The sequence below is a fragment of the Diabrotica virgifera genome, chromosome 8 (genome assembly GCF_917563875.1).
Source record: "Diabrotica virgifera virgifera chromosome 8, PGI_DIABVI_V3a".
Taxonomy (NCBI): domain Eukaryota; kingdom Metazoa; phylum Arthropoda; class Insecta; order Coleoptera; family Chrysomelidae; genus Diabrotica; species Diabrotica virgifera.
Genome location: NC_065450.1, coordinates 86,551,606 through 86,578,568, shown reverse-complemented (window position 1 = coordinate 86,578,568; position 26,963 = coordinate 86,551,606). Strand labels below are relative to the sequence as shown.

The 26,963-nt window shown below is 31.5% G+C and overlaps 2 protein-coding genes across 2 annotated transcripts in view; both read left to right on the top strand.

Moving 5' to 3' along the window:
* LOC114339404 (uncharacterized) overlaps nucleotides 1-14,512 on the top strand; it is a 92,482-nt gene extending 77,970 nt beyond the window's left edge. The window contains exon 2 of the mRNA XM_028290054.2: nucleotides 7,817-14,512. Within this exon, the coding sequence (XP_028145855.2) occupies nucleotides 7,817-13,357 (5,541 nt within the window). The 3' untranslated portion in view covers nucleotides 13,358-14,512. The remainder of the gene's footprint in view (nucleotides 1-7,816) is intronic.
* Nucleotides 13,743-14,264, top strand: LOC126890199 (serine/threonine-protein phosphatase 6 regulatory ankyrin repeat subunit C-like). The gene has a single exon (XM_050659052.1). The coding sequence runs from the start codon at nucleotides 13,743-13,745 to the stop codon at nucleotides 14,262-14,264; it is 522 nt and encodes a 173-aa protein (XP_050515009.1).
* Nucleotides 14,513-26,963: the final 12,451 nt, after the last annotated feature.

Sequence of the window (26,963 nt, the reverse complement as noted above, 5' to 3'; positions counted from 1 at the left end):
TGAATAGGAGATTGTATGATAGGAGAGTTTGGTTTCCTTTTCTTTCCTACAGATGCATGTGAATTATTGTTCAATTGAGAAGATATTAGAGGGCGCGCTTTATTTGTCTGTGGGCGTAGCTGAGTGGAGACAGAATTTTTATTAATTTTTGGAAGCGAAGGAAATTCTTGTTCATTATTTTCAAGCAAAGAAAAGTAATTTTGACCCATAACACCAGAAAATGATTGTTCACACAAATGTTTTGCCTCTAAAAAAGTAGTCTTTTGTTCGATCATTATACTTTTAATCTTTTTTTGTTTTTCATAAAAGGGACACTTTTTTGATATTGTGACATGCTCATTACTTTTACAATGTATACAATACATAGCTTTATCGCAAGTATGATCAGTAGTCTTAGTTTGCCCACATTGAATACAACATTCCTGGGAACTTTTACATTGCTTTGACACATGACCAAATTTCAAACATCGATAGCATTGAACGACCCTACCAATAAATTTTTCTACCGGAAAATAAACTCTATTAAAACCTATATAGTTGGGTAGAATATTACCCTCAAAAGTGACAACTATAGTTTTTTATCTACGTATTCAATTGTTTCCTCTTTTTGGATTCTACGCTTTGTTCTATAAATATTTAAAACTTTGGAAGTAGATTCAATATTTTCCATGAGATAATTAATGTCAAATTGGGTGTCTACATCCCTTATAAGCCCTTTAACTTCCAACAAGTGATTTGGAATGTAAGCTCTTAAATTTTGAGCGTCTAATAATTTATTTTTGACAAGATTATTAGCTTCTAAACGTGATGACAGCAAAACTTTTATACGATTACGGCCAATGCTTTTTATCTCTTTAATATGTGTAAGTTTCAGGGTCTTAAATAGTAGGTGACCTATCGCTATAGGGTGCAATCTAGAAAGACCAGTTTCATTCCCAGTTTTTTCAATATAAACCCAAATATTATCTAAATTGTACTTATCTGAGATCAAGTTGAAATATTTAATATCCTTTTGTTTTTCTATCGGCAAAGTAGCACTAGGTTCAAAACTATTATTTTCCATTAAACTATCTTCACTATTCACTATGTCTTTCGTCTGAGAGGACGTCCCTAATGAACTTTGTTCCCCCATAATGGGGGAACCAATTTAATTTGTTTATTTAAAAATTCACTGGACTATAAAATTATATCTTTATCGAGTATTAAATTTTTAACGAGTTTTTAATAATTCAACAAAAATTGATGAATCCGGTTTTCTGTGTAAACGATAGCCTGCGATCGATTCGAAGGTACGAATAAGACTGTGGAGTACAATAAATTAGATGACATTATAGAAGGGTTTCAAGATTTAGGTGCTTTAGGAAGAACAGAACAAACAAACTTGCCAACACAGGTCTGGTTTTCATGATGCGCAGCTTGCTACATAAGGCTACGCGGCTTGCTACAGGTGGTCCAATACATAGCGACAACTTAAAAAAGATTGTAGTTGAAGTTGTTTCAAAATTACAAAATATTGGGTATATACCAAAAGTGTTGTGTGATCAAGCATCTAATAATAGAGCTTTATTTAAGCTGTTAGGCGCATGTAAGGATCAGCCTGAAATAAAAATAGGAAATCAGAGGATTTTCACTGTGTTCGATACACCCCACTTATTAAAAAGTCTAAGAAATAATTTTCTTAACAAAAAGTTGACGTTTTTTGCCGATTCTAAACAAATATCGTGGCAAGATATTGAATACACATACAACATCGATAGAACTAGTGTGAGAGCACAATGCATGGTGAAAATGACAAGCGTTCATATAAACCCTAATAATTTTCAAAAAATGCGTGTAAAATTATCAGCACAAATTTTTTCCAACTCAATTGCCTCAGCAATATCAACAGCAATATCTGTAGGGCAGTTACACACCAAAACGGCTTCTCTTACTGCCGAATTTTTGAAAATTATAAATAATATTTTTGATGGTCTTAACAGCAAATATTGTAGTGATAGTAATCCAAACAGAAAGCCAATGTCAACTTTAAGCAAGTCAACTGAAAACTTAAAAGCAAGTTTAGAATATTTTAAAAAAATTAAAGTTTTTGAAAATCAAAAAGAGAGAAATAATATTCACTGTCTACACGGCTTTCAGTGGACCATTTTGTCAGTTTTATGTTTGTGGGAGGAACTTCAAAAATAATATAATGTGTCATATCTTTTAACATCTTTTCTGAACCAAAATCCTCTAGAAATTTTTTCTCTATTTTGCGCAATAGAGTTAGTCTAGTGCGTTTATAAAAAACATGTGTTTTTACTTAATAACAGGCGGTTGCTGGTTTGTCTTTAGTTTCATGCGTGGAAGAGAATGATGCTAGATCAAAAGTATGTGTTTTATCTCGTCAGGTATTAATGACGCACGGGTAAATAATCGTGGACTCAATTGAATGTTAAACTACACTATTAGCTTTAGTTTATATATACAGTAGATATTAACAAGTATTTTATAATATCAGGAAAACAATGTCAGTATGTCTTAAAACCTTGGAATCATATGGAAACGTTTTTATTCAGTTTAGGGAAAAATGTATTATTGATAAAAACTTGCACGTCCTAAAACTCAAAATGAAAGAATCAGATGTCAAATATTATGAGTCGTATACCAAGTTTGTTAAAAAATATTAATTCTTCTCAAGAGTAATATACCTTCATTTTTAAAGTACTTTCATATAAACATGAACGTGGTTTTTAATTGTTCTCGAGTTTTAATAATAAAATGTTTCGATATTGTCAATAATGAAAGTACTTCTTGAGAACAAGAAATAATAAATATCTTTTTTTCCTAAAATTTTAATTTTACTATCTTAGTTTGAAAAGAATTAACATTCAAATATACTTATTTACTTTGTTTTGAAATATGATCTAATTAGTGATGTTTTAAACTTTCTAATCCTGTCCGTTTATCAGCTTTTACCTATTGTTCCTAGGCAGATGGCCCTCAACTATTTATATGTTGGAAATTCCCTGTCATTTTATCAAGATATATGTATACCAAATTTCATGCCAATCTAATGGATTCTTTAAAATTCGGAGGTTTTGCAATATTTTACCTGGGGTGAATGAGTAAGATCTAGAAAGAAATTCTGTATATCAACTTCAAATAGTTTATTTCGCATAAGTTCTGAAAATATCATTCTTTTATAAAGTGCAAAAAATAATTTACATGTGAATTATCACTGCTAATTTTATTATGTATTTTCTATTTTGTTGTTTTTTTGTAGTGTATTAATAATTAAATAATTTTTAAGACACCTCTTCACTATTTTTATTAATCAATTTTTAGCGTTTTATCTGAAGTAAAATCGGAATTCCAAAATAGAGATTACAATCGCGTTAAAATTATTTGTTAAAATGCTGAATACTACCCTTATATCGTTGTCTATTAGGCCAGCCAAGCGACTCAAATTTATTTTTCAATCTTGGCAAAAATTTCAATAAATGTCGCCACCGTCCAGCCAGTTAGTACTTAGACTTGAGGGGCAAAGAGGTGTATGTGGGCGGAGTTTAACACTGAATTCGGTTTTACCTAAAGGTGAGGTATCTAGGTACTTATTAATCAATGGTTATAGGTACCGGATACCGTACCGGTACTAATAAATGTACCAATCAAACTGTGTTTTTTTCTCAAAGTTCGCATCATCCTGTAGAATATTCTAGCATTTATAAAATACTGAAATTAAAACCTTACTACAGTCTGATATTTTCTTAACATTCTGTTTTTTATTCATTCGCTTGGATAACAACAAAGTTAGGTATTTTAATAACTAGCCATTTTGAAATAAATATGGCAAATTTTAAGGGGTAATTTTAAACAAACCGGTTACACGTAGGTATGTGGGCCATTGGTGAATATTAAAATCAATTTCATTCACATGGCGAAATTTCATTCGCCTATCGCAACCGGTTTTAGAGCAATAAATAAATCGCCAGTGTGTAAGAACAATTTTAATATCCCCTATTTCGGAAACGAAGCATTTGCGAACATACGTTTTAAAGCAAACTGTCATTACTTTTTCGTGCAGAGTAATTACCCTATAAGTTTGCCATACTTATTTAAAAACACCCTGTATTGATGAAAAACATGGCTAGCTAAAAAAGTACGTAACTTTTTATTCTCCAACATAAGCGAATGAATTAAAAAACAAAATGTTAAGAAAATATGAGGCCATAGTTGGGTTTTACTTTTAATATTTTATAAGCTAGAATGCTAGAATATTCCATAGGGTGATGCCATTTTTGAGAAAAAAAAAGTTTGATTGGTACACCCGGTATACAATGACAATTAACCTGCCTAGCAATAGTATTATTACAGCGATATTGTTAAAGAATAGGGGTATAACATTTTAAAAAAATCACTGCATCGGACAACAGTTTAGGAAATTCAAGACATAATAAATGATCCGTTTTTAAGGTAGTGCGTTAATTTCTCGAAGTAGTGTATATCACCAAACACAAAGACTAACAAAAGAACAGTCGATTGATAAAACAAATGACCAATTTAATTTAACTACAGAAAAAACTGCTATAAATGAGCTTTTGTCTTGCATATATTTCACTGTAATATTTCTTTAAATAATTGATGGATTCGACCGTTACTTGTTTCTTTGTTCCGTTTCTTTGTTTAATGCCTCGGTAGACAGTATATCGTCTCTCGTTATTAATACTTTTAAGTATTAGACGCATTCTTTCAGCAAATTTTGTCTAACTGAATGAGGTCATTGCACAAACAACAGAAAAAATATACATAATAGTCTTACTATTCTATATACCGATAAGATGTAATAGGTATATTTTTTATCAACTACACATTTTTAACGAAATTATTGTCGGCATCGCAAGGTCGCAACGCAAGAATATTTATTTATGAATAAAGGCCGGCTATTCTCAAAACCTGGACAATTAATTTCAGAGAGAAGATGTCGTTTGCGGGAAAAGTATGTGAAAATATTTTTTTCTATGGATGCTATACAATGTGCAACTTCTCTCACTACTTACACACATTCAAAACGAACAATTAATCATCCAGTGAGAAAAGTCGGCCATTACAGTGAGACATATTTTTTCTCACGGGTTTTCCTACGGTTTTCCATACATATCGCCGTTTCCGTGGTAACATACACAATACAAACACAATTAATCTTGTCAAAAAAATGTGTTAAAGCAAAACTTACCAGGAATAACCTTTCAAAACTGTTCAAAAATAACTGTTAATTAAAATTTTAAATAAATAACGTTTATAAATTTTAAGAATATTAAATACCTACATGTATATGTATTGTATTGCAATTTATGCATATAATATACCTAAAAGCACCTAAATTTAATTTTGAAGTTTGAACTCTTGACAAAAATGCATCCATAGAAAAAGTACAGTGTACAATACATGAGAAAATGACATATTTCTCCCTCGCTTGATTTGCGGCCCTCGCCTCGTGCCTCGGCTCGTGCCAACAAACTTCTGCGCTCGTGAGAAATATGTCTTTTTTCCAGTGGCGACGCGTGACTTTTTCGACAGTGTTACCAAAACCAGATGTAAAAAAATCTTATTTAAAAAAACTATTTTGAACCTACCAAATATAAGTTTTTGTTTTAATCCTGTGGGATAAAATTAAACAAATCCCTATTGCCAAATTATTTGTATGTAATTATGTATATTATGTAATATGTATAACAATAAATAATAAACAAACTAAATAGATTATTCTACCATAAAATTAACATAAAAAAATTAACAAGTAGGAAAAAGAATATATATTTTGAAAACTATTGTTTATATTTTAAGTCTTCAATTTTCAATAATCCCATTTTTTCTTCAAAATTATCGTAGTTTATCAAAATTATATAAGTAGTTGATCGATTACGCAATACGCAGCAACACTCTTCCATGTTTAAATGCACGCACACTGTAATCTCTAATAGGTACTAAACGAACGTTACCAAACCAAAATATGGTTACAATGCTGATATACACAGCGTGCCAAAGCGCCGTCTCTAGAGCCGTCGCTCCTTCAAAATTTTCAGAAACTAGCTAGTCCCGAGCGACAGCGAGTATTCTCTTGTGTTACCATACCCAAATGTGCTAACAGCATATAATAACGTGCAACGGATTCACATAATCTCGCCAATATTTTCGTGCGTCTAGTTGGCTATTTACTGAATTAGGTAATAATAAATATATCTGTTACATAGTAAAAAATATAAATGGAATTATTTCATAGTAGTCATAAAATATTTATTTGCAAGATTTTTAACTGTTACCAATGGTAACAGTGGTTACATGGACGCTTCGCCAGTGCTTTTTTCTCACTTGTACAATATACTATTTTCTACGAGCGTGCAAAAATATCTACTTTCGCGCACGCATTTTAGTTTAGAAATTTTCACATTTTCGCACGCGTGTTACTTTTCCGCACGCGTGTTACTTTTCCGCACGCGGTTTTTACTTTTCCGCACGCGTGTTAATTTAGATATGTTAATATGGCCTTAAAGTAATTATAATATATGCAATAAACTAATATTTAGATATTATTTACTAATTTATTTCAAATATATCTTATTGTGTTCCTGTTTTAATGAAATTAACGCGACAACTCGATGAAATAAAATTATTTTAACATAATATTCGGAAGTCAAATCGGTAGACAATAACAGTCGTTTTGAATCATCGTCATGGAAACCAAGATCGTCGTCATGCTAACTAATTATATTGAAAGTTTGGTTTTGACAACCTTGTCAAAGAATTAATTTGTGTATGTATTTTCATAATAATTAAATTAATTAAGATTTGGTAATTTTTTAAAGACTCTTAGAAAAAATATTGTTCCTAACTCTTGCAGAAAGTCTCTTTTCCGCACTCGACTGCTTGCCGAACTCCCGCTTCGCGTCGTTCGGAAAACTGCAGTCGCGTGCGGAAAAGAATGACTTTCTGCAGTTGTTAGGAAAATAACTATATTTTTGCATTGTAATAATGATCTCTGAGTACGTGTCAAATGTGTCAAGTGTTATTTTAATAGATATTTTGATTCGCTATGTATGTTCGTGGTATTGTTCGTAATGCGCATGAGTCAAATTTTCCAAATTTTTGTTAAAAATTTTTTTGCCTCTCATAGAGTATCTAAGAATACACCCGAACTAATATACTCTCTAAAACAACCATCAGTTCTAACTGCAAGATGCAATAGTCTTGCAGGCTAAGTCTTGTTCTTGCTCAAATCTTGCACGGTAAGTCTTGGTCTTGGCCTTGCTCAAATTAGGCGGTCTTGGTATTGGTTTTGGTCTTGCAAAAAAGCAAGAACAAGACCAAGACTGCAAGACTAAGACCGATTTTTGGCAACATTATTTGCTATGGGTTAATTTTGTTCTATTTTTTTAATAAAATATTATAAACTGTTTTATACTTAGTAAATGTCCATTATGTAATAAACAAATCTAAGAGACATTATTTTATTAACTTCTGGTTGGTTTGTATGATGTGAATTATTAGATAATTATTTGAGTAAAAAATCACGTTTTAAGTAAGATCAATAAAATATAAACTAATAACAATTTCTTTATTTTGATATTTACTCATTGATTACAATTTATATGCACATAGCATTAAAACAAATAATGCAAATAGATAATAATAAATAATTTTTGTTTTTATTTGAACGTAAGGGATTCATCTAAAAAATCATAAATTTTATATATTTTTTTGTAAAATTTCAAATTCCAGTTTTGAAAGTATATACTTCTTGCTCGTATCTCTATTTTTGGTAAAATGTTTATATTTTCAGGTGATGGATTCGGGAAAAGCGCAAAATCCCAGCCAAGGCTTACTTTATGAGAGAGCTTTACATACACTCTTTGCTTTATCTGCAATCAAAAGTTACACAAATTGGAAAATATCAAGTGAAGTTGAATCCGCTGGAAAATTTGATGATCTCGTATTTAAATCAGATGAAAAGTGTATGTTGTTACAAGCAAAAGTTCAAAGTGGTGTGAAGTACACTAAAGATTTTATGACAACTAATCCCAAAAAAAGTGATTTCAGTATCGCTAAGTATTTTCTATCGTATTTAACTTTAAGGAAATCTTTTAAAATTACTCCTAATTCCTTAATACTATGTACTGCTGCTAAGTTAAACGTTGCCGATATTATGGATAAATTACCTGCTGATGAAAACTTGCAGAAAATATTTGGTTCCGAAAGAAAAATGTATAAAGCTCAAAATAAAGAAGGAATGGTTGACAAGTTTTTAGACACGATAAAACAATTTCAAGAGAAGATTAATGAAAACGAAAAAGACAAGGAAGAATTGAAGAATTCGGATATCAATACAGAAGACATCAAAACATTCATATGTTCTTTTGTTGTTGTTAAAATTGATCTCATGAGCATCAAATCGTTAATTGGAACTAAATTAAATGAGCTCGGTTATAAGTTTCCAATATCATCCTACGAATATGTAAAAGATCGTGTAGAAGAGTGGTATCATTTATCAACTAACAAGTTTGTGCCTATGACAAAAGACTATTTAATGTTTATTTTGTGTGGGGAACATAATCGAAATTTTTTTCAGGACTTAGTTAATACTAACATTTATTTCAAAGAAAGTCATCAATTTAATTCAGATAATATTATTTGTGTTCAAATACACGACAATATTGCTATCGCTATGCACCTAATAAAAATTTTAAGAAGCATTCAAAAATCAGAAAAATCGTATTTTCCGCTAAAAGAAAACATATTATGTTTGATGCAGGAAAAAGAAAATATATTTCATAAAATGAAATATACAATGCAATATACAGTTCTATGTGATATGATAAACACATTCAAATGTGACAACATGAAATACTTAGTTGTTTCGTTCCTATCACTTAATAAATTTCAAACATTAGAATTATATAAGAAAATATGTGATCTTACGAAGGAAAACCGAAATAAAAAAGTATTTATAATTATTAAAGAAGATTATTTACAAAGCAGTAAACCACTAGTTAAAATAATTGATGATAAAATATACTTCAATTCGCTAGAAAGTGACACACAAAACTTCATATTAGACAAAAAAAATTTGTTTCAAGGAGAATTGGTACCATTAAAGGATTTAAAAAATATCAAAAATATTATTAGAGAAATTGATGAAATTGAAATCAATGAATGTATTGAAAAAATAATATTTAACAAAGATTATTACTCGATAGGTTGTAATTTCCAAAATCAATCAAAACCTGATGAATTCTATATTAATAGAAGCCTGATGGATAACTCAAAAATATTTCCGGAAAAAGACTTTTTCGAAAAAATAGACAAAAACATAGTTGTTATTACAGGTCCATCTGGTGCAGGAAAAACAACTATATTGAAAAAAATAGTAAAACTTAAAAAAGGTAAAGACGAAGTAGATTCCAAATTGACATGGATAATTAATGTTGATTTAAGAAAGACTAAACAATTTTTCCGGAAGGAGATCGAAAAAAACATGACTAATCTATTGTGTCACAATGAAAATATCACTGCCAATGTCACTCCTGATAGCTCATATTTAGCTCATTTAGAAAGAAAACTAATTGAGTCTATGGATAAAATTTTGATTATAGACGGTCTTGACGAGAATAATTATTCGGATGATATAGAAAAAATACGAAACTTATTAGCAGATCATAATTCTCTTCAGGCCTTGAATATTTCTTTGGTTATTATGTGTGCCAGAGATTACGATTGCATCTTAAAACAATTAAGAGATTTGCATAGTTGTGAGTTAAGACTGATTCCGTTTTCACCTTCTGAGAAGTCTTTTTATCTCAACGAACATCTTAAAGAAATAATGTCTGGAAATATTAAAAATGATTTATTTGAGGAGGTGACAAATTCTGCTCCTGCATTTGAAGCTATTTGTTCAACGCCATTATCTCTAGAAATGGTTGCTAAAATAATAAAAAATAAAGTATCTAAAAACAACTGTATTGAATCCTTGTCAAAGATTTTCGATACTGTTACAAACATATGTGACTTTTATAGTTGCTATTTACAAGTGATCAAAGACGAATTTGCACAAGATAACGATAAACTACGTGGAGCGTTTGACAGGTACTATATAGACTCGTTAAGAAAATTTGCGGCGAAATGTATGTTTTCTGATTTTCCGAACCTTTTAGATTTGCTTAATGTTGATGATAGTTATGAGATTAATAAAGATGCTTTAAATGTTGGCTTAATAAAGGAATTAAATGGAGAGTATAAATTTGTTCATAAAACTTTTGAGGAATATTTTGCAGCAGAATTTCTATGGGATTGCCTTTGTAATAAAAAGAAACAGCGTCATGATTTATTGCTCGAAGTTCTTAATACAGTGTTTTTAAAATCTGAATATTTGGGTGTTTTAGATTTTATTGAGGAAATTCTGAAAATTAATCCAAATGAAAAAATATCCAAAATATCTTCGGAATACAATTTGGCACTTACTACGGTAAATTGGAAAAAAGACATATCACTTTTAGGTAATCATGGAAGCATTTTTATTATTAAATTAGTTTTTGATAATTACACCAATTTTACTAATCTTTTAAATATGGAAGATAAATATGGAAGAGGTATGACGTTAGTTTTTTTTTTCCATCATCCATCTGTAGTCAAATACTTTGTAGAAAAGGCGGCAAAGTTCAACAAAGCAAATGAAATCGCTTTAAATAATTTAAATGAAATGCTCAGATGGATGCCATACATACAAAAAAGTTATAAAGAAAATAATATGGATTTAATTAAATTTTTAATTAGACAATGCACATTAGAGGATTTAAACTTACTTGATAATCTTGGAAATACACTCAGTCATTATGCAGTGGAGAATAATTCACTTGAAATTATAAAATCTCTTAAAGAGCAGGGGGCAAACCTAAGAATTACCAACAGGGAAAATGCTACTGTTGTTCATATAGCTGCTGGTCTTGGTGCATTAGAGGTACTACGGTATTTATTAGAAGATTGTAAAATGGATGTTAACGTTTCTGATGTTGATGAAAATTTACCGGCTCATTTGGCAGCTTCCATAAATAGTGTTTCCAATATTCCAATTTCCAATAAATGTAAATTTTCTTTGAATTGCAGGGATATATATGGACATACGCCTTGTCACACAGCAGCTGCTAAAAATGCACTGAAATCTATAAAATATCTTAAAGAGCAAGGGGCAAATTTAAGCATTTTTGACAAGAAAAATCGTACAGTTGTTCATGTAGCTGCTCAATTTGGTTCATTGGAGGTATTACGGTATTTATTAGAAGATTGTAAAATGGATGCTAACGTTTCTGATGATAATGGGAATTTACCAGCTCATATGGCAGCTGGTAACGGTAACCTTGAGATTCTGAGATATCTTAAATCAACTGGAATTGATTTAAATCAATGTAATAATGTGGGATATACTTTAGTACATATGGCAGCAGCAGGTGATGCAGTTGATGTTCTAAACTTTCTTGAAAATGAATGTGAATTATCTTTAAATATAGATGTATGTGATAAATATGGAAATACACCCAGTCACCACGCAGCTGCTAAAAATTCATTTAGAGCTATAAAATATCTTAAAGAGCAAGGGGCAAACCTAAGTATTACCAACAAGAACAATGAAACAATTGTTCATATAGCTGCTGGTTGTGGTGCATTAAAGGTACTACGGTATTTATTAGAAGATTGTAAAATGGATGTTAACGTTTCTGATGTTAATGGAAATTTACCGGCTCATTTTGCAGCTTCCACAGATAGTGTTGAGATTTTGAGATATCTTAAATCAATTGGAATTGATTTAAATCAATGCAATGATCGAGGACAGACTTTAGTGCACATAGCAGCAAGAGATGATTCAGTTGATGTTCTAAAGTTTCTTAAAAATGAATGTAAATTTTCTTTGAATTGCAGGGATAAATATGGACATACGCCTTGTTTCCCAGCAGCTGCTAAAAATGCACTGAAATCTATAAAATATCTTAAAGAGCAAGGGGCAAACCTAAGTATTACCAACAAGAACAATGAAACACTTGTTCATATAGCTGCTGGTTGTGGTGCATTAAAGGTATTACGGTATTTATTAGAAGATTGTAAAATGGATGCTAACGTTTCTGATGATAATGGGAATTTAGCAGCTCATATGGCAGCTGCTAGAAATAAAGTTGAGATTTTGAGATATCTTAAATCAATTAGAATTGATTTAAATCAATGTAATAATAATGGTCATAATATAGTGTATATGGCAGCAGGACGTGATGCAGTTGATGTACTAAGCTTTGTTAAAAATGAATGTAAAATGTCTTTAAATTGCAGTGACGAAGATGGACATACACCCAGTCACCAAGCAGCTTGTAATAATGCACTTAAATCTATAAAATTTCTTAAAGAGCAAGGGGCAAATCTAAGCATTTCTAGCACATTAAAAGAAACAGTTGTTCATACAGCTGCTGCGTATGGGGCAATAGATGTACTACGTTATTTATTAGAAGATTGTAAACTTGATGTGTCAGTTTCTGATGTTAATGGGGATTTGCCAGCTCACATGGCAGCTGAAGGCAATAAAGTTGATATTTTAAGATATCTTAAATCAATTGGAATTGAGTTAAATCAATGTAATAATAAAGGACAGACTTTAGTGCATATAGCAGCAAAAGCTGATGCAGTTGACGTCCTAAAATTTTTTAAGGGTGAATGTAAATTTTCTTTAAATTTAGACTTAGGTGATAACTATGGAAATACACCCAGTCACTGTGCAGCTGCTCATAATGCACTTAAAGTTATAAAATATCTTAAAGAACAAGGGGCAAATCTAAACATTTCCAACAAGAAAAATTATACACCTGCTCATACAGCTGCTGAAAATGGCGCATTAAATGTCCTACGATATCTAGTCGAAGAGTGTAAAATAGATTTTACCGTTTCTGATGTTAATGGGAATTTGCCTGCTCATATGGCAGCTGGTGGCAATAAAGTTGAGATTTTACGATATCTTAAATCAATTGGAATTGAGTTGAATCAATGTAATAATAAGGGACAGACTTTAGTGCATATAGCAGCAGCAGCTAATGCAGTTGATGTTCTAGACTTTCTTAAAAATGAATGTAAATCTTTAAATATAGACTTATGTGATAAATATGGAAATACACCTAGTCACTGTGCAGCTCGTAGTAACTCACTTGAAACTATAAAATATCTTAAGGAACAAGGGGCAAATCTAAGCATTTCCAACAAGAAAAAATATGTGCTTGTTCATACAGCTGCTGAAAATGGCGCATTAGCGGTCCTACAGTATCTAGTAGAAGATTGTAAAAGTTACCGTTGTTGAAGTTGATGGAAATTTAGCGGCTCATATAGCAGCTGGTGGCAATAAAGTTGAGATTTTAAGATATCTTAAATCAGTTGGAATTGAGTTGAATCAATGTAATAATAAAGGACAGATTTTAGTGCATCTTGCAGCAGCAGCTGATGCAGTTGATGTTCTACACTTTCTTAAAAATGAATGTCAAACTTTAAATTTGGACTTATGTGACAAATATGGAAATACACCTAGTCACTGTGCAGCTCGTAGTAATTCGCTTGACTCTATAAAATATCTTAAAGAGCAAGGGGCAGATTTAAGCATTTACAAGAAGAATAAATCTACACTTATGCACATAGCTGCTGGGTCAGGCGCATTAGAGGTACTACGGTATTTATTAAAAGATTGTAAAATGGATGTTACAGTTTCTGATGTTAATGGGAATTTACCGGCTCATATGGCAGCTGATGGTAATAAAGTTGAGATTTTCAGATATCTTAAATCAACTGGAATTGAGTTGAATCGATGTAATAATAAAGAACAGACTGTAGTGCATATAGCAGCGGCAGCTGATGCACTGGATGTTTTAAACTTTCTCAAAAATGAATGTAAATTTTCTCTAAATTTAGATTTATGTGATAAATATGGAAATACACCCAGTCACTGTGCATCTGCCCATAATGCATTTAAAGCTATAAAATATCTTAAAGAACAAGGGGCAAATCTAAGCATTTCCAATAAGAAGAATTATACACTTGTTCATACAGCTGCTGAAAATGGTGCATTAGAGGTACTACGGTATCTACTTGAAGATTGTAAAATAGATGTTTCCGTTTCTGATATCTATAGGTGGCTACGGGCTCATACGTTAGCTCCTCGTAATAAAGTTGAGATTTTAGAATATCTTAAATCAATTAAAACTGAGTTAGATTAATGAAATAATAAGGAGACTTTAGTGTACAAAGTAGCTGCAGCTGATGCAGTTAATGCTTTAAATTGTATTAAAAATTAATATTTATTTTCTTCAAATTTCTTAGATAAAAAATGATTAAAAAGATATCAATTTTAGTGCATAAGATATAGCAAATGGGTCAATACTCATAATTTTGAGTACTTTTTAGTTGTGTTAAATTTGGATATAAGCCCAGATCTATCCCCAATAAAAACTATTTAAAACTGTAAGGATTTAATCTTAAATACCCCCATTTCATATCCGAATATTAAACAATATTTTTATCGCCTTGCACAATATTCTAACGAAATCTTATTACTGAAGACTTCCAAGCCATCATCATCATCATCATGGAACCTCTTGCGTCCACTGCTGGACATAGGTCTCTCGTATTTTTCGCCACTCTCCACGGTTCTGTGCGTCTTGTTGCCATTTCTTGGACTTTCGATGAATGTTGTGCTCTGCTGCATTTGCCTGCTCTTGGGTGCCAGTCGATTAGTTTTCTGGTCCATTTTGAGTATTTTAGTCTACGTGACCTGCCCCATTCCATTTCAGCTTGGCTATACGTTCGACGACATCGGTGCTACTTGTCTTTTTTTTGTCACGCCGAGAATTACTCTTTCTCGCTCTTAAATATGTCTCTTAGCGAACAATACGCCGCCCAAGCAAGTGTTATTCGTCGTTGATATTCACAGGTGTGATTGTCCTTGCTTATTCTAATTTCATGACCGAGATATATGTACTTGTCTGTCAATTCGATCACTTGATTTTGGATAGTTAGGTGTTCGCTGGGAACTAAATTTGTCATAAATTGTCATTTTTATACCTATTGTTGAAGATACCTTTTCAAATTCTTGTAGCGTTTGTTGTGCTTCATCCAGATCTTCAGTAATACCGACTATATCGTCGGCAAAACGCAGATGGTTAAGCATTTCCTCATCTATTTTTATTACCCTATTTTCCCACTTTAGCATTTTAAAGGCGTATTCGAGGACTGTTATAAATAATTTAGGTGAGTGAATGCCGCCTAGTGTTGCCCAAATGCAAGACCAAAATGAGACTTGACGGTCTTGGTATTGGTCTTGCGCCAGTACACATAGTCTTGGTCTTGGTCTTGGTATTGCGCTCCCGGTCTTTGTCTTGGTCTTGGTCTTGCAGCAAGAGTCTTGCAAGTCTCGCAGTTGCCTATTAGCCTATTGCATATCTTTGAACAACGTAACAGAGAGGTAAATTTTAAGCAAGAATATCATAGCCATAGTAAAGACCAGCCATATTAATAAATATCTAGACTAGCGGTTCTCAATATGTGGTGTATGTATTACTGGTGGTACATATCATTATTTGCGGTGGTATACAAAACGCAAAAACAGCCAAAATCAGCCACAATTATTATCGTTATTTAGATTACCTAGCTATTTCAATTAGGTGGTAACAAAAATAATAAAAAGTATTTTGTGGTACATGGCTCAAAAAGATTGAGAATTACTGATCTAGACAATTGACACTGGGTGGGGTTTGAACCCACGATCTAAGTGATCCGTGCCTATGTTCTAACTAACTAAAGTTTATTAGAAACTTATGTATTTTATTATCCAATATAAGCGAATGAATAAAAAAACATAATAGTGGAGTCACTGAAGGTTTTCACCTCCGATTTCGTTGAACATCCATCGATTTTCATGAAAATTTGTGAGTAGTTAGAGGATACCTCAAGGAACAAAGGTCACCTGATGCCAACTTGCGCTTTTATCCTGGGGGTGGATGCCACCCCTTCTCGGGGGTGAAAATTATTTTATTGAAAATAACCCCATAATTCGATAGAGGGACAAATTCTAAGCAAAATTTGTTATATAAAGTTATTAATATAAATCAACACTTTTTGAGTTATTAAAGACCAAAAATTTTATTTTTTCGTAAAAAAATGCATGTTTTAAATTGGTTTTTCACGTATAACTCAAAAACTATAAGCATTTATAAAAAAGTTATAATTACTGAAATTGAAGATCTTAAAAAACTAAATAGATTCTTTACTTAAACAAGTAAACTAATGTTAGTTCTGTGTGAGTTATTGGCAATTGAATGTGTATTTTTTTCGAAGACTACTCAAATCTAAGTATTCAAGCTTAAATAATAGGGAAACGATGCAATGTATAAAATATACCTGTTAAATATTTGTCAAAGTACTTCGGAATACCTATCAAAAGAGCTTTGGAACAAGTTAATAACATCAAAATTAAGCAAGTTATGATGAAAATAAAAGAACCCTTTCGAATTTTTTAGGAAAAAGTGAAAAATTAAACATACGCCATTTCCACAAAAATTAAAAGGTATAGTAATCCTTATAAGAACTTCTTATATTAGCATAAGTAATGATTTCAATAATTTTGACTGGTTAAGAATGCATATTTAAAAAAAATATATATAAGTTAAAAAAATCATAATTTTTAAAATTATTGTAATTTTCATATTCATTTGGTAATAACTCAAAAAATACTCAGTATACGTAAAAAATTATATATAACCAAATCTTAGTTTTGTATGTGTCAAATATTTTACTTGTTTTACTATTTCTATAGGGTAAAAAATAACCGAGATAGAAACGTTTAAATCTTAAATTTTGCTGTAAGAACCATGCAACCGGGGCCATTTAAACTTTTATTTTAAAAAAAAGTAAGGGATTTAAAAGAATAAGTTCAACGTGCTTAGATAGCCCTTAAAATTATCTTTTAAACGGTTTTTAGATAAACCTGATGCCGTGAAAATGAACGGAGTGATTAAAAAAAACAATAACATTTTTTGGAAACATTTTTAAAAGATAAATTTTGAAAAAATTTTGGATCGTAAATTTTAATGCTATCAACATGTTCGAGAGCTCAAAAATCGGTTAAAAGCATGCATTTTTCTCAAGAAAAATTAAAATCTTTGATCTTTAATAACTCAAAAACTTTTGATTTATTTTAATAACTTTATATAACAAATGTTGCTTAGAATTTGTCACTCTATCGAATGATGGGGTTATTTTCAATAAAATAATTTTCACCCCGAGAAGGGGTGGCATCCACCCCCAGGGTAAAAGCGCAATTTGGCACCATGTCACCTTTGTTCCTTGGAGATATCCTCTAACCACTCACCAATTTTCATGCAAATCGATGAAGGTTCAACGAAATCGGAGGTAATAGCTCATATCCACCTTCAGTGACTGCACTATAATAAGAAAATATCAGGATATCGTTTAAATTTGAGTATTTTATAAATGCTAGAATATTCCACAAAGTGATGCTAGCTCTGAGAAAAACACAGTTTGATTGGTACCTACACCCGGTGTACAATGACAATAATTGATTTGTCTAGCAACAATATTATTACAGCGATATTTAAAAAATTAGACAACCTAATATTAAAAAGATCACATAGGTTTAGGACAACATAGGTTTAGGAAATTCGAAACATTAACAAGGTGGTGCGTAAATTTTTAGAGAAGTGTATATCGTTATTAAATAATATTTGGGTGTTTTGTTAGGGTATCTTCTCTGTTCTTTTGTCTCGGTATCATACTTTTAAAATATAATACGCGCTGTTTCGGCAAATTTTGTTTAACCGAGTGACCTCCTAGCACATTCAGTAAAAACAATACATAATAGTCTTACTATTTTATATACCGATAAGATTTGTACGTTTAAATTCCTGGAAAACTAATAATGAAAAAAATTAATTACTTATTAGGTATACTTTTTATCAGCTAATTTTAAAAAGTTTGGATACGATATTCGATATTACTATGCGGAGTCGCAAAGCAATAGTGTTGTGTTTTGATTAGAACGCGACTATTCTCATAATCCGGACAATAAATTTCAGAGAAGTCGTCTGCTGGGAAGGCATGTACAAAATATTTTATTTTTACATTGTAATAATGACTTCTGATTACTTGTCAAATGTGTGAAGTGTTCTTTAAATGGATATTTGATTCGCTATATATATTTATGGTATACATTCGTAATGCGCATAAGTCCGATTTTCAAAATTTTTGTTACAAATTTTTCTGTTTCTCATAGAGTATCTAAGAATGCAGTCGAACTAATATACTCCTTAAAACGACCCTCAGTTCTAACTGCAAGACGCAAGATTCTCGCACGCTAAGTCTTGTTCTTGCTCAAGTCTTGCACGGTAAGTACTGGTCTTGGTCTTGCTAAACTTAGGCGTTCTTGGTCTTGGTCTTGGTCTTGCGAAAACGCAAGAACAAGACCAAGACTACAAGACCAAGACCGATTTTGGGCAACACTAGTATCGCCCTGTCTCACACATCGCTTGATATGAATTTTTCTGGTGCTATCATGTAGTTTTACGTGCATTGTGGTATTTTAATACAATGTACAACATTGTAAACCGGTAGTCTATTCTACTATTGTTCAGAGCAGCTATAATGCTGTCTAACTGCACGGTGTCGAAGGCGTTATAAAAGTCTACGAATATAAGTACCAGTAATCTGTTATATACTGCCAAGTGCGACCTACTAATTTATTTAATTATTGCAAATCGTAAATAATATTTTGGTTATGTATTCCAAAGAGTGCTGATGTTAATTAAAAAGATTTCTTTGTTCTTTTATATTAATACTAAATTTAAGCGTGTAGAGCTAACTAGTTTTATAAAACATATTGCCTTTAACGAAGATTCAAATTCATTCAGATTCATTCATTCATTCAGAGTGTAGCATTCACTATACAGTGATCAGCGCGCTAATAACCGGCAGAATAACGCAAAAGATGGATAACACATTAAGTTGTGAGATAAAAAGAAATGAAACTAATGGAGGTGGAAGATTTAGCGATAAAAGCCTATAAATTTACATTCTACTTACTGTTTCCCACCTTTAGACATATCGAACGAGTTTGGCAATCTCCACTGTGACAGTGAAAGTTTTAGTTTACATACTATTCTGATACGTCTAAAGGTGGGAAACAATAAATAGAATGTAGGTTTATAGGTTTTCACCTTCACTAGTTTCATTTTTTTTTTGTCTCACAACTTATGTGTTTTCCATCTTTTGCGTTACTCTGCCGGTTATTAGCGCGCTCATCACTGTAGACAGTCTTATTATTATTATACAGCCAAGAGGCTGTATAATAGTTCCCTACAAACTATTCTAAAATCACAATAAAGATGCACTAAGCTTTGTTTTTAAACCAAGAGGAGTAAACTAAAAAAACAGATCCTCACTTAAGAAAGTCACTAGAAATATCATCAAATACATATTTTTGGCATGGTTGATCATATCGGCCTTTGACGGTAATATAACAGTGAAGTAAACTTGCCTGATTTTGGACCAGTTACAAACAAGCTTATGGCGCTGGAAATTTGAATTACTCCTCTTGGTTTAAAAACAGACTATAAAAATAAACAAACCGATACACGTTGAATGTTACGAGGAGCACTCCCAACTCTTGATTTACAATGTATATACGTTGTAAATCACAAATCATAATTTACAAAATTTATACATTATAAATAATGATGCGGGGTGCTCCTCCTACCATTCAACGTGCCTTGATTTGTTTATTTCTAATGCATCTTTTTTTGTGGCTTTAGTATATATTGTATTGGCCAACTTCCGGGTCTAGCGTAGAACAAACCTTTGGGGATTGGTGTTTTCAATTACGTATAGAAATCCAACCAATTCCTGCTGAACCTTGTCAGTGAGTACTGACTCATTTCCAGTGACAAGGTTCAGCAGGTTGAGCCTCGATTTTTTATACAAAATCTTCTAAGCGTAACTTACCGAAATCTATGCAAGATAAATATTGTATGTGTCTTTCTGTCTTTGATTATAGATCTTGTTATTTTATATTATATTTTCTTTGATTATTTTATTAGTATTCTTTGATTATTCTATTTAACCGTGTTCTCAAGAAAGAGCTTTTTGTCACAACTATTTCTTGTTGCCATTTTTATGGCAATTCCCAAAAAAAATTAAATCTTCATGTATGTATGGAAAAGATATACAGGGAGCTTTTTTAAGAGAACTTTGATTGTTTAGTTGTAATTATAATTTATGTAAAATAAAAAAAATTGAGTGGCACCATATCAAAGACGGACATAATGTGTAAAAAAATAAAAATTTAATTAGTAGTGGTTTCTTATAGAATTTTTCCCGGTATTTACAACGGCGATAATAGTTTTCTCCAAACACAGATGCAAATACGTTATTTTCAGCTTCACAGTTGAATGTTTGTTTAAAAAACGGACATCTTGACAGCCCAATGAGAATGCTGTATTGTGATTACATGACTGCGAAATCAAAAAATCAACTAAAATTATAGGAAGTGAGATTTTCATAAAAAGAATCATAAGAGCTGTATACAAAAAAAAAAAATTTATCTTAATTTTTCTTGCATGACACATGTTCGTCTTTGATATGAAGCCATTCAATTGTCAACGAGAAAAAAATTTTTTTTGAGCCTAACCTTTTACGTCTTTTTACATTATCATTTCTCACCAACTCAAACAAGATATTGTTTTCTTCTAGCTTCATCTTCCGATTTATTTTTTCATATAAACTTAACCTTGAAACATTGTACCATTTAACATTTTAGTCACATTTTTTGTATTTTAGTTATAATTTTTAATGTACCTATTTTTTAACTAATGATTTTAACAACTAAAACTATTGTTAATTGACATTGATTTACATCTATATGTTACCTCACCATCGTTAGAATTGAATAAGTGCAGAAATACTGCACCAAACGTTTTCTATTAAAATATTGTAATAATATTTCCATTTTTTTTTATTTCTCCTTACAATATACAGGGTTATCCGCTAGTGGTGATGAATCACAATAGAATATGAAAGCTTATAAACTTAAATAATACACCGATGAAGAAAAGTTAGCGAATGAACGGGATGGATAAGAAAATATCCGGGAAAACCAACAAAAAACGTAAATTGGAGACCTCATTATCTTCTCCCTCTCCGCAAAAATCAAGTGCAGAAACATAATTGAAGAACCAATCAAAAAACCAAAACCACCACCTCCGGTTGTAGTAAAGGGTTTCCAAAGTTATGTTGACCTAAGTAAGCTTCTGGCTGAGGCTGGCAATAACTTCACTATGAAAATCATAAACAGTGAAGTTATAAAAATTAACTCTTACGTACTACGTAATCTTTTGTACCACACTTAGCACTGAAAATAAGCAAGAGAGGCCAATTAGAGTTGTTGTTAAAAAATTACATCACACATGGCCACCAGAGGAAATAGTAAAAGACCTACAAAAACGACAATATAAAGCTATTAAAGCTAACAAGAAATTTAAATAGAAAACAAAAAAAACACTAGGTACAGTTGAGTCCGCGAATCTTTATCCGTGCGTCATCTTTTAAAGCATACGAAATAAGTCGATGATAAGTCGGAAATTAAAATTTACTAAACGCAACAGCAAGTCACGTACTGTCACTTGCTGTTGGTTTAGTAAATTTAACTTTCCCACTTATCATTTACTTATTTCGTATGCTTTAAATGATGACGCACGGGTAAAGATTCCCGGACTCAACTGCATGTTCATCTAACGTTTAAGACAGGATGAAGATATAAATAGAATTTAGGGCATAACAGAGATACTTAGTACGAGAGTTAAAATCGAGCAATTAAGGAATTACAGATTAGTCCCGCAATGAAAAAGATGCCAGGCCAGCGGCGGCGCTTGGCCTAAAAAAGTGGTGAAGATGAGGAGAGCCTGCCGGACCCAAAAGAAATTTCGGTATAATTATACTTTATACAGAGTGAGTTTATGGAAACTTTTAATTTTTTCGGAGACGGCTTGCACGATTTTTATAGATTTTGGTGGGTAAGAGTTATCTAATGCGGCTGATATTATAGTGCTAATTACATTGTTGTCAGATTTTCCGTTTTTCTGGAATATTTCCGTTTTCAAATGGAATATCCTGTATATTTTTTGCGTTTTGAAGTCCTTAAGAAATACTGATTATTTTTCGTGTTATATTCCCTATGCCTCAATGTCATAATTTCGGAGTTATTGCTACATTTATTTAAAAAAATTAAACAAATTATAAAAATCAATTTCTTCGGTTCGTGTAAACATTAGTTAAGGTTGTTTGGAGCATTGGGAACAAAAAAGATGTTTTGTAGTTATAAACAATGTACATAGTTAAAAGATAAGTTATAAACAATTTAAAACTGAAAAAATCAAATAATGACGATTTTCAAGGTTGAAAAACAAAAATAAAAAATATTATTTTTGAAACTGCGAAGTACATACTCAAATTCAAGTCCAAGTCTTATTTTATCAGCTACCGATAAGTAATTTGAGCTTGTTTTATTAGTCCAGAAAGCCACTGCGCATCCGCTAGGAAAAATATTCTAATTCGGATTTTTTGCACATTCTTACTCAAAAAGGACTCCTTTTAACAAATTTGCATGTTGCCAGAACCAAAAGGTGGTCAAAAATTTCTTAAACGTTTTTTTTTTTTTGTTTTTTTCCTAAAATTATTTTTTTTTGCACGGAAAAAAGTTTTTTTAGGTTTTTTGGATCATTCCAAACAGAAAAGGTCTTTAATGACTTTTCTCTAAAAATGATAGTTTTTGACATATAAGCGATTAAAAATTGAAAAATTGCGAAATCGGCCATTTTTAACCCTCAAAAACTATGTGAAAAACTGAAAATTTGAATGTTGCCAAGGTAGGTAGATATTCTTTAAACATTGATTGATGAAACCCCGAAGAGTTTTTTGCAATACAATATTCAAAACTCCTTTGTTTTTTAATTGCTAATCAAGCGTGCGCGACACTATTTTCCACCGACAGTATGGTGCAAATGAAAGGAATAAATTCATTATTTCGTAAACCGGGAACTATAAGGAAAAATCCCAAAACAGGTCGATTTTTATTTTTAAGTTATGATATTGTGGCATATATGGTATACTAGTGACGTCATCCGTCTGGGCGTGATGACGTAATCGATGATTTTTTTAAATGAGAATAGGGGTCGTGTGGTAGCTCATTTGAAAGGTTCTTCAATTCTCTATTCAGTAATGTAAATATTTACATAATTATTTATACAGCGTGTCCTACTTCTTTTTTTGTCAAATAATTTAATTTAATAAAAATTTTTTGGACACCCTGGATAAATAATTATGTAAATGTTTATATTACTAAATAGAGAATTAAAGAACCTTTCAAATGAGCTAGCACATGACCCCTATTCTCATTTAAAAAAATCATCGATTACGTCATCACGTCCAGATGGATGACGTCACTAGTATACCATATATGCCACAATATCATAACATAAAAATAAAAATCGACCTGTTTCGGGATTTTTCCTTAAAGTCGCCGGTTTAGGAAATAACGAATTTATTCCTTTCATTTGCACCATACTGTCGGTGGAAAATAGTGTCGCGCACGCTTGATTAGCAACTAAAAAACAAAGGAGTTTTGAATATTGTATTGCAAAAACCTCTTCGGGATTTCATCAATCGATGTTTAAAGAATATCTACCTATCTTGGCAACATTTAAATTTTCAGTTTTTCACATAGTTATTGAGAGTTAAAAATGGCCGATTTCGCAATTTTTCAATTTTTAATCGCTTATATGTCAAAAAGTATCATTTTTAGAGAAAAGTCACTAAAGACCTTTTTTGTTTGGAATGATCCAAAAAACCTAAAAAAACTATTTTCCATGCAAAAAAAATAATTTTAGGAAAAAAACAAAAAAAAACGTTTAAAAAATTTTTTACCACTTTTTGGTTCTGGCAACATGCAAATTTGTTAAAAGGAGTCCTTTTTGAGTAAGATTGTGCAAAAAATCCGAATTAGAATATTTTTCCTAGCGGATCCGCAGTGGCTTTCTGGACTATATTCTAAAACATTGTTTTTTAGTTGTTAATGCAGCCCGATCGCCCTTCCTCTCATAAGCACTTCATTAACAATAATTAAAAAGCAATGTTTTAGAATAAAACAAGCCGAAAAATCTTATGGCAAGCTATTAGAAAAACAGTTGAGCTTGAATTTAGGTACTTTATATTTTCAAAAGTTTTTTCAAAAATATTTTTTACTTGTGTATTTTGACCCTGAAAATAGTTATTATTCGGCATTTTTCAGTTTTAAACTGTTTATTACTCGAAAACGATTAACTTTAGAGACCAAAAGACCTTTTTTGTTCCTAATAATCTACAGAACGTAAAATAATGTCTACCCGGGCCGAAAAAATTGATTTTTATAATTTGCTTAAAATTTTTTTTTTTTTAATAAATGTAGCAATAACTCCGAAATTATGGCATTTGGGTATAGGGACTATAACATGAAAAATAATCAATATTTCTTAAGGACTTCAAAACGCAAAAAATATATAGGATATTCTATTTGAAATAAGAAAGTTCATTAGATTTCCAGAAAAACGGAAGGTCTGGCATCAATGTAATTAGCACTATAATATCGGCCGCATCAGAACACCTCCACCAACCAAAATCTATAAAAATCGTGCAAGCTGTTTTCGAGATAATTGAGTGTTTCCATACATAAAATTCACTCTATGTGTCACGCACGATCAAATCTCATTAAAAATTCTTTAAAAAAAAGTTTAGAGTTTAGAGCCTTAACAACTTGAAAACTTTTTTTATGGCACTTAGGTATATTAGAGACGCGGATGAAGAGACACTTAAGAAAAAAAGCAGTATGTAGGTATTAGATATATTATTAATAAAACTGACTTAATTAGTTTTTATAAATGAAGTCTATCCTTCAATCGTTTAGGGAAGCAAATCTATCAATGATATCCTCGTAGAAAAGATACGCAGGGACTTTTTTTGAAGAACATCATATTTTTTTTATTAACTCCTTGAGAGATCTGTAATCTGCCTATTAGGCAATAAGCGTTTTTTCTGACAATGAAGCTGATGACATGTAGAGTACCTATTATTCCAATGAATAATCTCTTTTAACCCTTAGTTGACGGACGGTACTTTAAAGTACCACTTATTTAAAAATATGTATAAAACACATCTTTATATTTACCTCGATTTTTTCCTATAGGTACTTTAAAGTACCTTATAGAGAATAATATAAGTTAATTTCAATTAACCGGCAACATTGTTGTAGCGCTAAAACAATAAGGATATTAGTGCATAACCTTACTATTGTGTTGTGATTTGTCATCTGTAATACATGTGCCAATAAATTGAAAATTATCAAGGTATTTCGGTATAATTGATTATAATATTGTAGACTAAACATTTGAGTGCAAACGTAAGTATTTACTTTTGATAAATAACTACTCGTGTTTGAGACTACTCATACTTTTCGCTGCGGACTTAAAAGTACCGTCAGGCATTTGGAAGTAATTTATTACTGGACATAAATTTGTTACGCGACTATCGCTTCTTATTATATTCTAACCCATTTCTCTTTTTAGTTAGATGAAAAAAAAAAAAGACTGGACTAGCAAAAAACCTCTAAGCGATGCGGAGTTATTAAATATTGTTGACAATTTCTTATTTGATGATATACCGGATGACCTAAATTTCCAAACTGACGAAGAATCAGATAATGATGATGAGGCATTAATTAATTCTAACAATGCTGTACCAGAACCTTCAAGTACATTAGGCTACAAATTATGGTGTCTTTCCGATCACTATCGATATTATATTATGAAATTTGAAATTTACCAGGGAAAACACAGCATAGTTGAGAAAAAGTATAAGGACTTTGGACTAAGAGCCCGTGTAGTTCTGCATTTTACTGAAGAAGAATGGGGAAAGCAAAGAATGATTTATTTCGATAACTATTTTACCTCCATACCCTTGTTAGAGAAGTTAAAAAGTAAACAAACTTTAGCATGTGGAACAATTAGACCGAATAAAAAGTTTCTTCCTAAGAACTTGACAGCTGATAAGTCCATGAAGCGCGGAGATTTTGATTACAGGATTTCGTCGATGTATATTGGAGTGTGTAAATGGAAGGATAATAAAGTTGTTCACTTCGCTAGTAATTAACACGTTTGTGAGGAGATAACTGTTCAAAAGACCCAAAAAGATGGTGCTAATGCTATTGTTGCTCCCATGATCGTAAAAGATTACAATAAATTCATGGGAGGTGTTGACCATGCTGATCGTTTGAGAACTGCTTATGGACGACAGACGCAGTAAGAAGTGGTGGCATAGGCTATGTTGGGGATTAATAGATATAGCATTCGTTAATGCTTATATAATATTCTGCGACATACGAGAAAACAATTTTTTTTTAGATTCTCGAAGAGGAGTTGCTATGGGCCTGATGGCTCACAAACTTCAGCAAACTCCATCAAAACAACGAAGACCAAATAGTGATGTGTACCCTTAAAGAAGAAGAAGAGGAACATATTATTCAGTCCCATCCGATGTACGCCTTTCAAATAGAGGCTCCCACTGGGTAAAATATGGTGCCCAAAGAGGTAGATGTGAGGTATGCGACCTCATTCAACATGTTCTACCTGCAAAGTTTATCTGTGTTCTAATGAGAAGAAGAACTGTTTCAATATATATCACGATGTTGAATGTTGATATATTTTTTACAAATAAATTGATAAAATTCTCCGTATTTATCATTAGTTACCTAATAACTTACTACCTACACTAAATTATTATCATTAGTCACCTAATAACTTACTACCTACACTAAATTACTCTAC